The sequence below is a fragment of the Pempheris klunzingeri genome, chromosome 22 (genome assembly GCF_042242105.1).
Source record: "Pempheris klunzingeri isolate RE-2024b chromosome 22, fPemKlu1.hap1, whole genome shotgun sequence".
In the NCBI taxonomy this organism is placed as follows: Eukaryota; Metazoa; Chordata; class Actinopteri; order Acropomatiformes; family Pempheridae; genus Pempheris; species Pempheris klunzingeri.
The window spans coordinates 140386-151456 of NC_092033.1; the positions used below are offsets into that span (position 1 = coordinate 140386).

The 11071-nt window shown below is 46.5% G+C and overlaps 1 protein-coding gene across 1 annotated transcript; it reads right to left on the reverse strand.

Annotated features, from left to right (window-relative positions):
- Positions 1-1223: 1223 nt before the first annotated feature.
- cdhr5-rs (cadherin-related family member 5, related sequence) lies at positions 1224-9457 on the reverse strand. The gene is made up of 16 exons (XM_070854198.1): positions 9391-9457; positions 8980-9188; positions 8809-8865; positions 8645-8737; positions 6400-6486; positions 6036-6146; positions 4927-5091; positions 4715-4805; positions 4409-4512; positions 4133-4333; positions 3934-4056; positions 3698-3776; positions 3136-3332; positions 2302-2450; positions 1875-1893; positions 1224-1715 (listed from the first exon to the last, which is right to left on the reverse strand). Exons 1-16 carry the CDS (start codon positions 9455-9457, stop codon positions 1224-1226), a joined length of 2244 nt encoding a protein of 747 aa, XP_070710299.1.
- Positions 9458-11071: the final 1614 nt, after the last annotated feature.

Genomic DNA, 11071 nt, shown 5'->3' on the forward strand with positions numbered 1-11071 from the left:
TGTGATAGGGTCATGAAGGATTGTTCCAGCCACCTGTTAAAGGGGAGTTTTTCTTCTAAAAGGGGAGTTTTTGTAAATCAATCTGATTGTGAAGTTCATGTGCTGAAAGCAGGGAGTCAGTCAGTGTTCAGTTAAGTGTTGTGATCTGAAGAGATTTCCAGTTCAAACAGGAGCCTCACAGAACCCAATAGAGAAAAATGAGAACTTAAGAAGAGGAACAAACAGCTGCTGCAGTACCTTTACAAGACTGACTGTGAGCAGCTATGGGCCAAAAACAACCTCACACGTGACTGCTAACGTGATATTCGCGTGACCTGAACATGTTAACGTGACCTGAACATGTTCACGTGACCTGAACATGTTAACATGACCTGAACATGTTAACATGACCTGAACATGTTCACGTGACCTGAACATGTTAACATGACCTGAACATGTTCACGTGACCTGAACATGTTCACGTGACCTGAACATGTTAACATGACCTGAACATGTTCACGTGACCTGAACATGTTAACATGACCTGAACATGTTCACGTGACCTGAACATGTTAACATGACCTGACTATGAGTTATGAACTGTGGGACAATCCAGAGGGAATGCTCGGCTGCCTGATGTCTTCATACAGGTGAGTCAGATCATGGCTGTTCATGTTACATGTGTGTTGATGGTCATATATTGATGATTATGATTATGAATTGGCGCTATATAAATAAAGATGAATTGATTGATTGATATATGAAGAAGCTGTGAGGGTGCTGATGTGTTTCACGGTCTTATTGGCTGTTTTTTAGCAGACCGCTCACCTGTCCAGGTGTGTTTTGAGTTGTTCATGAATCAGAGATGTGATATTGGATAAAGATTCTGTTTATTTTTGTCACCATGACAATCCATCTGAAAGACCCACCCGACCCCCACGTTCATGTCTCATGTCTGAAATAATGATCATCATCATGAGTCAAAGCTGTTTGTAGATGATCTTCATCATTCAGAGCTGTGATCAGGTCGATCATCTGACTGATCTGATCAGATAAAATCCACATGAATGTACTAAAAACCAGAAGTGTGCGTGTGTGTGTGTGTGCACGCACTGGGTAAAGTTAACTCTCATTGGTCCTGACTGATCAGGTCGCCTAACCGTCTTCACAGAGACCAATCACAGGGACTCTGTAGAGGTCGATGTTGATGTTTCTGGTCTGTGATTGGCTGCTACACAGACATGTCACATGTCCTTGTTTTTGTTCTGTGATTGGCTGCTGTCCTCTGAACTGGCCTCGCCTTCAGAGAAACACATCACAGAAGCCATCCTCCGGTACGGGTCCTCTGATTGGTCCGTTTTGGTGTCAGCGTTTCTCCGAAGAGTCTCTCTGTTCATTGCTGTGATGTCATCACGGCAAACACCAGGAGACGCACCAGTGGACCGTCCCTGTCTGACGTCAGGTGATCGAAGGGTGTCGCTGTCCTCTGGGATTGGAGGAGTCCGTTGGCTTTTTTGTGAGACAGGAAACAGGTGAGGGTGACGGGAGGATCTTCCTCCAGGATCGCTGGTGAAGATGAGTGATGATGAAGAAGATGGAGGAGGAGGCGGAGGAGGAGGAGGAGGCGGCGGTAGAGAGTGTTTCCTGGTGTAGACGCCCTGTCGGCCGTGGAAACTCTCTGACAAAGTTCTGAACGAGGACTCGTCCACAGAGAACAGCGGGCGACTGTGGTCCACCTGCTGGAGAGAGACACGGTGACTCACTCGACCTCAGTAGGACTCACCTGGACCCGGTCAGACTCAAATCAGATCCACTCAGATCCAAGAACTGCCAGGACCCTCCAGAGAGTCAGTCTGTAGTCACATGACACTCGTGTGGACAGCAGGTGGGTTTACCTGCAGGGCGGAGCCCATTCTAACACAAACGTCAACACACCACTGTCACAAGAAGTCTTTTATTCCAAACAGCATCAGACAATCACACAGCTTTAAATCTACCAGTCTACGGGAGACCACAAGCCACTACAAGACACCGCAGGACACCACGGGACACCACAGGATGCTATGGGACACCACAGGACGTCATGGGATGCCACGGGACACCACAGGACGCCATGGGATGCCACGGGACACCACAGGAGGCTACGGGACACCACAGGACGCCATGGGATGCCACAGGACACCACAGGACGCCATGGGGTGCCATGGAACACCACAGGATGCCACGGGACACCACAGGACACCACGGGATGACACGGGACACCACAGGACGCCATGGGATGCCATGGAACACCACAGGACGCCACGGGACACCACAGGACACCGCAGGATGCCACGGGACACCACAGGACACCGCAGGATGACACGGGACACCACAGGACGCCATGGGATGCCACGGGACACCACAGGACGCCATGGGATGCCACGGGACACCACAGGACACCATGGGATGCCACGGAACACCACAGGATGCTACGGGACACCACAGGACGCCATGGGATGCCATGGAACACCACAGGATGCCACGGGACACCACAGGACACCATGGGATGCCACGGGACACCACAGGATGCCACAAACAGACGTCAGTGACGGAGGTTATAAACAGAAGCACATGACAGGAAGTCCACCCCACCTGTCACAGCAGTGCGGAGCAGCTTTAAACACCATGTGAAACATCAGCAAACAATGGTGACAGAAACAGAGAATCAGGAGAGAACATCTGGAACCTTCTTGACTTCTACAGACGGGTCCACCTCTGGTCTCCGTCATGAACTCGTGCTGAGTTCAGTCAGACTGAAACGATCCGTTAAAACTGAGCTGCTTATCCAATAGTTTTCAGCAGAAGCAGTCAGTGAATGCATCGTCAGTGTGGCGTGGTGTCTCTGTTAGCTCTGGCTTTGGTCTTCTCCTCCTTCAGAGGAGGGACCATGTCTGCTCTGTGGCTCTAAATGTCCGTCTTCGTTCTAAGTCTGTGTGAGGCCTTTTGGAGAAACGCTCAGCTGAACGTCACTGCAAAGCTGTGAGACAGAGGAGGAGCTGACTCTTCATCACTAACTCCAATAAATGATCCATCACTGACGCTGTTCCAGACCAACTATTTTTATGTTTCAGACATCTCGTTTGTGTGTTTGAGACTCAGAAATTCGGGTCGTACCACGCTGGGAAGCCCTCCGGGGGTGGCGGCTTCCTGCTCCTCGCCATTTCTTTGGTGCCGTCTCCTCTGAACCATACGCAGCAGCAGGACCAGCACAGACGACAGAAACAGGAGCAGGACCAAAGCTGCGATTCCTCCTGCCAGTCTGCTGTCCACATCTCCAAATAACGGCTGCTCAGTGAATGCACCACGAGGGACTGAAAATAGAAAAACACCACGTTAGCGCAAAGCCAGTGAACACAACATGGAACACAAACATGGTTTAATTTGGAAAAAGACTAAAACAGCTTCCCAACAGGAGGACATGACCTGTGTGCCAGGGACTAATTCCTGTGGTGGATTAATCCACACTGTAATCAGGCTTTGGATACACACCATCCTGACAATCGGCAGCCGCTTAATGAGTGTGGTCTCAGGTAGTCTCAGGTAGTCTCTGGTGTCTCGGGTAGTCTCAGGTAGTCTTAGGTAGTCTCTGGTGTCTCAGATATTCTCTGGTGTCTTTGGTGAACTCAGGTAGACTCTGGTGGTCTCAGGTGTCCCAGGTAAAAGCTGCTGTCCTCACCTGTTTGTCCTCTCTGAAGAACCTCGATGTCGACAGAAGCTGAAACTTCTTCTCCTGATTCATCGTCTCTGGCGACGACCTGCAGCCTCAGAAACAACGATCAGATTCTGTCCGTCACCTCGTTGTGTGTGTGTGTGTGTGTGTGTGAGTGTGTGAGTGTGTGTGTGTCACTATAATTCAGCTCATTGTAGTACAGTGGTGTGATTATACAACATTATTGTAGCCTGACGCCCCACCTGCAGGATGTGCCTGTCGAAGGCGCGCAGTTGGTCCGTCCTGGCGATCAGAACCCCCCCCTGCGTTACTTGGTACAGTCCAGATGGAGGATGGAGGTAATAGTGGATGTTTGGATTCAGTCCCTGTGATTGGACAGCAGAGATGAGTCATCAAGTGTGAAACAGGTCATAAGACAGGTATTTCAGCAGCTGTTCTTACATCACGGAAGTCGCGGTCTGATGCCTGGACCTGCAACACCTGGTTCCCATAGGTGGAGACGATGGAGGCGGGGCTAGAACTCTGGATGATGAAACCTTTGAAGGTGGTTCTGTTGAATGCCGGGGGGAAAATGTTCTCACTGAGGACTCTGACCAAAACCGATGCCACGCTGTACTTTAGCCGATCATCCTCCTGACACACCTGTAGGGACTGGTAGGTCAGAATCTGCTCAGAACTGGAGTCAGAAATTAGACGGCAAATACGAAATGGTGTTACCATGATGCTGAGCGTGAAGTTCGCCAACCGCTGGCCATTCACAGGTCTGGTTAACCTGATCTCACCTGTCCTGTTGTTGATCACAAACCTGCCCTGATCACCACCTGCTGACACACAAACACACCTGTACACACGCTGAATGTTCTCTAACATCAGTACAAGCTTATTTACAGGGTCACCTGTGTCTACACCCTCCAGGTGTTTTAGGTTTGGTTGAATCTGATGAATCACTTTGTAGATCTGATGTTAAGGTTCAGGTTGGAAGGTGCAGGCACAGGTACAGGTGATGTCAGGTTAAAGTCTGACCTGACAAGATGGTGAACACCAGAGGAGTGTTGATTCCTTTGTCTCCATCTTCTGCTCTGATTGGACCAGGAGAAAACTCCAGAAGAGCATCCTGAAACAAAACACACCTGTCTGCTGACTGAAACACAAAACGAGTTCCTAGAAGCTTCTACCATCATCTGCTCACCCACCACCTGTTTAACACCTGTTCATCTGTTGTTTCAGGTGTTTACCTGTTGTTTGTGGGTGATGTTGGCAGTGTAGGTGGGGTTCGCGCAGACAGGAACTCCTGGAGCTACAGGTGTGCAGGGCAGGAAATGGGGATACTGGTCATCTCCGTCCTCGATATTCACCGTCAGATCAGCAGAAGTGTTAAATTTGTCCACAGTATTCGCCTCCTATGTCCCATCATTAAAAACAAAATGTCAAGAGAGAATTCGTTTTTCTTTGAGGTAGAGTTAGAGGGTTATGGTTAGAGGGTTATGGTTAGAGAGTTATGGTTAGAAGGTTCTGGTTTGGGGGTTATGGTTTGGGGGCTAAGGTTTAAGGGTTATGGTTTGGGGGCTAGGGTTTGAAGGTTATGGTTTGGGAGTTATGGTTTGGGGGCTAGGGTTTGAGGGGTCTGGTTTGGGGGCTAGGGTTTGTGTAATAGTTGGGTCCTGCTAGTTTTCCTGTCCTGATTCATGTCTGATTCTAACCCTTTTCCTGTCAAAGCTGCTCTGCAGACTGAAGCAGGTTGTGTCGGGTGTTTGGACCTCAGTGCATTTTTCTGCAGGTCCAGTTCATTCAGTCTTCAGTTAGGAATTTCTGATATATTTTTCTTTGTTACAGCTGCATAATGATCAAATATGAACCAACATTTACCCTTTTGTGAGACAAATGTGTTTGAAGGAGTTTGAACTTAGAGAACTTAGAGAATTACCTAGTTAATGTGACTGTCACAGAGGAGACAAACTAATTGTGTTTTATATATTTCCAGTGAAGTTATTGGAAAAGTAATATCTTCACGTTGGACCATTTCATTGGTAATTAAATTAGTTTATATAGGATTATAGTTAGGTAGGAAACAGGATGATTCTGATGATGTCATCGGCAAGACAGAACTCTCACATGGAAGTTTGCATTCTTCTGACAGCCACATGGGGGCGCTGAGCGACTGCCTTCCATTACAAAGTTTTTTGTTTGGTTTTTGAATTTGAGTCTTTTGAAGTGTTTTAATTTCTGTTTTATTTGATGTCTGGTTTGGCTTCTCCACATTTTATGATGATGGAGCTGAAACCATCAGCCTGACGTTGAGGTTTAACCTCTGACCTCGCTGAGTAAAGGTGTGACTGAGCCCCACCTGGGCCCAGATGGTGAGCTGCAGGTGGCGTCTGCTCTCGTAGTCCAGAGGTTTGTCCAGAACTACGTTCCCGCTGTTGGGTAGATCGATCCGGAAGAACCACGCATCACGCTGCAGGTCAAAGGTCACAGATCACAGGAGACAAATCACAGGTCAAAGGTGAATTCCTGGAGATAAATAGAGGGCATGGACAGATGGACAGACTGACAGGAGGACAGACGGACAGGAAGACAGGAGGACAAACTGACAGGAGGAAAGACTGACAGGGGCACAGACGGACAAAAGGACAGACAGACAGGAGGACAAACTGACAGGAGGACAGATGGACAGACAGACAGATTGACAGGCCTGGGCTCCATCTTACTGATGATTGGTCGATGATGTAACTGATGGTGTCTCTGTCTGCGTCTGCGGCCTTCACAGTGAAAACCACAGAGTTCACGGCGGTCAGCTGCACAAACAAACACATCATCACTCATCACACCAGCGGGTTTCCATGGAAACGTCACGACAGAGTGAAATACAGGCTCACGTTTCTGTGGTCAGGAGGTCTGATGTCACGGACGGTAATGCGATTGTTAATACGATGGTTAATGTAACGTTTAATGTAGCGGTTAATGTAACGGTTAATGTAACGTTTAATGTAAAGGTTAATGTAACGGTTAATGTAGCGGTTAATGTAAAGTTTAATGTAGCGGTTAATATAAAGGTTAATGTAGCGGTTAATGTAACGTTTAATGTAAAGGTTAATGTAACGTTTAATGTAAAGGTTAATGTAACGGTTAATGTAGCGGTTAATGTAACGTTTAATGTAAAGGTTAATGTAACGTTTAATGTAAAGGTTAATGTAACGGTTAATGTAGCGGTTAATGTAAAGTTTAATGTAGCGGTTAATATAAAGGTTAATGTAACGTTTAATGTGAAGGTTAATGTAATGTTTAATGTAGCGGTTAATGTAGCGGTTAATGTAGCGGTTAATGTAACGGTTAATGTAGCGGTTAATGTAACGCTTAATGTAGCGGTTAATGTAACGGTTAATGTAGCGGTTAATGTAACGCTTAATGTAGCGGTTAATGTAGCGGTTAATGTAACGGTTAATGTAACGGTTAATGTAAAGGTTAATGTAACGTTTAATGTAGCGGTTAATGTAACGGTTAATGTAGCGGTTAATGTAACGCTTAATGTAGCGTTAATGTAACGGTTAATGTAACACTTAATGTAAAGGTTAATGTAGCGGTTAATGTAAAGTTTAATGTAGCGCTTAATGTAACGGTTAATGTAAAGGTTAATGTAAAGGTCAATGTAGTGTTTAACGTAACGTTTAATGTAACGGTTAATTTAGCGTTTAATGTAACGGTTAATGTAGCGGTTAATGTAACGTTTAATGTAGCGGTTAATGTAAAGGTTAATGTAACGGTTAATGTAGCGGTTAATGTAACGGTTAATGTAAAGGTTAATGTAACGTTTAATGTAGCGGTTAATGTAGCGGTTAATGTAACGGTTAATGTAGCGGTTAATGTAACGCTTAATGTAGCAATTAATGTAGCGGTTAATGTAACGGTTAATGTAACACTTAATGTAAAGGTTAATGTAGCGGTTAATGTAAAGTTTAATGTAGCGCTTAATGTAACGGTTAATGTAATGGTTAATGTAAAGGTCAATGTAGCGTTTAACGTAACGTTTAATGTAGCGGTTAATTTAGCGTTTAATGTAAAGTTTAATGTAACGGTTAATGTAAAGTTTAATGCAAAGTTTAATGTAGCGGTTAATGTAAAGTTTAATGTAATGTTTAATGTTAAGGTTGATGTAATGTTTAATGTAGCGGATAATGTAGTGGTTAATTTAACGCTTAATGTACCGGTTAATGTAGCGCTTAATGTAAAGGTTAATGTAGCGTTTAACGTAACGTTTAATGTAACGCTTAATGTAACGTTTAATGTAGCGGTTAATGTAGCGGTTAATGTAACGGTTAATGTAGCGGTTAATGTAACGTTTAATGTAGCGTTTAATGTAACGCTTAATGTAACGGTTAATGTAGCGGTTAATGTAGCGGTTAATGTAGCGTTTAACATAGCGTTTAATGTAACGTTTAATGTAACGGTTAATGTAACGGTTAATGTAACGGTTAATGTAGCGGTTAATGTAGCGGTTAATGTAACTTTTAATGTAGCGGTTAATGTAACGGTTAATGTAACGGTTAATGTAAAGGTTAATGTAGCAGTTAACATAAAGGTTAATGTAACGTTAAAGTAGCGGTTAACGTAACGTTAATGTAGCGGTTAACGTAACGTTTCATGTAGCGGTTAGCGTAACAGTTAATGAAGCGGTTAACGTAACCTTTAATGTAGCGGTTAACGTAACGGTTAATGTAGCGGTTAACGTAATGTTTAATGTAGCAGTTAACGTAACGGTTAATGTAACTATTGTAATCTTTACCACTACAGTTACTTGTTTCTGCTACTGTTACACTGAGTCGCCTCCAGTTTGGACCCAACATCCACAGACTAGCTTTGTTCCTGCTACATTAGACTAACAAGTTAATCTGTTTGGAGACATGAAACGCGTGTTTGCCGTGTCATATGGACGTAGCGTTTGGTGACATGTTTCACCTCGCTGACGTAGAACGGGCCGACCGTCTCCTCCAGGAAGTTCGGCCTGTTGTCGTTTTCATTCAGAATTTCCACGAGGATCCTGGACTGGCTCTGCAGACACAGACAGGTGTGTTAACACAAGGACACTGTGCTTACCTGTTCACCTGAGACAGGTGACCTACCTGTATGACATCATCCTCGTAACAGGTCAGCTCTGCTATCAGCACTGAGCCCTGAACCTGAGACAAAAACAAAGGTGAGCCGAGTCTAAACCTCTAAACTACAGGTGAGCTGAGTCTAAACTACAGGTGAGCTGGGTCTAAACTCAGGTGAGGCCTGTTTTATAGATGTACCTCCCGGTCCAGGACTCTGGAGGCAGAGGTGTTCAGACGAATGGTTCGGCCCTCCAGGTAGAACCAGTCGGCGTTGTCCCCGGTCAGACACAGGCGGACGGTGTTGGCGCCCGGCTCTGTCGTAATGCTGAGCTCAGATACCAGCTGACCAATTGGACTGTTCTCTCTGACGGACGCAAAAATGTCCGACCCCCCCAGGCAGAGACCGGCTGCAACGTGAGAGGAGCCGCAGAGCATCAGGTTAACGACTTGAAACGACTCCGACGTGGGTCCAGCTGAAACAACTCGGTGGAAAAATGTTCAACTGCTCAAAGTGAGGAAGAGTAAAACTAACCCCATTAGGAGTTTAAACTACCAGTGAACTAGTTTAATCAGGGGTTTAAACTACACCCTCCCCCCTCTGGTTCTCACCTGTGACCACATGACACGATAACCTGAGAGCCACCTGCCAGAGCAGCAGCCAACAGGATCTCAGCATCTTCTCCCAACTTCATCCACCTTCACAGCTGCACCTGAAGAACAGTCATACCATCAGTCCACAAAGTTCTCCGTCAGTCCACGAAGTCCTCCATCAGTCCACGAAGTCCTCCATCAGTCTACAAAGACCTCCGTCAGTCCACAAAGTCCTCCGTCAGCCCTCAAACTCCTCCGTCAGTCCACAAAGTCCTCCATCAGTCTACAAAGACCTCCGTCAGTCCACAAAGTCCTCCGTCAGTCTATAAAGACCTCTGTCAGTCCACGAAGTCCTCCGTCAGCCCTCAAACTCCTCCGTCAGTCTACAAAGTCCTCCGTCAGTCTACAAAGACCTCTGTCAGTCCACAAAGTCCTCCGTCAGTCCGCAAAGTCCTCCGTCAGTCTACAAAGTCCCAGACCTTCATCTGAACTCTGAATTCCGTCTGACCTCTGACCTCTGACTGTTTTGAGACCAAAGCTCTTGATGAGTGATTGAAGCTCTGATTTGATTGTTTCATGATGTTCAGCTGAGCATCAGAGACTCGCTCAGTCTTCACTAACGCTCATCACCCTCTTCCTCCAGAACTCTTCATTCTGAGCTCTTCCTCCTGAGCTCTTCCTCTAGAGTTCTTCCTCTGGAGCTCTTCCTCTGGAGCTCTTCCTCCTGAGCTCTTCCTCCAGAACTCTTCATTCTGAGCTCTTTCTCTGGAGCTCTTCCTCCGGAGCTCTTCCTCCAGAACTCTTCATTCTGAGCTCTTTCTCTGGAGCTCTTCCTCCAGAACTCTTCATTCTGAGCTCTTCCTCTGGGGCTCTTTCTTCTGAGCTCTTCCTCCAGAACTCTTCATTCTGAGCTCTTCCTCTAGAGTTTTTCCTCCAAAACTCTTCCCTCTGAGCTCTTCCTCTGGGGCTCTTCCTCCAGAACTCTTCGTTCTGAGCTCTTTCTCTGGGGCTCTTCCTCCAGAACTCTTCGTTCTGAGCTCTTTCTCTGGGGCTCTTCCTCCAGAACCCTTCATTCCGAGCTCTTTCTTCAGAGCTCTTCCTCCGGAGCTGTTCCTCCAGAGCTGTTCCTCTAGAGTTTTTCCTCCAGAACTCTTCCCTCTGAGCTCTTCCTCCGGAGCTGTTCCTCTAGAGTTTTTCCTCCAAAGCTCTTTCTCCTGAGCTCTTCCTCCAGAACTCTTCCTTCTGAGCTCTTCCTCCGGAGCTCTTCCTCCAGAGCTCTTCCTCTAGAGTTTTTCCTCCAGAACTCTTCCCTCTGAGCTGTTCCTCCGGAGCTCTTCCTCTAGAGTTTTTCCTCCGAAGCTCTTTCTCCTGAGCTCTTCCTCCTGAGCTCTTCTTCTGGAGCTCTTCCTCCAGAACTCTTCCTTCTGAGCTCTTCCTCTAGAGTTTTTCCTCCAGAACTCTTCCCTCTGAGCTCTTCCTCCGGAGGTGTTCCTCTAGAGTTTTTCCTCCGAAGCTCTTTCTCCTGAGCTCTTCTTCTGGAGCTCTTCCTCCAGAACTCTTCCTTCTGAGCTCTTCCTCCGGAGCTCTTCCTCCAGAGCTCTTCCTCTAGAGTTTTTCCTCCAGAACTCTTCCCTCTGAGCTGTTCCTCCGGAGCTCTTCCTCTAGAGTTTTTCCTCCGAAGCTCTTTCTCCTGAGCTCT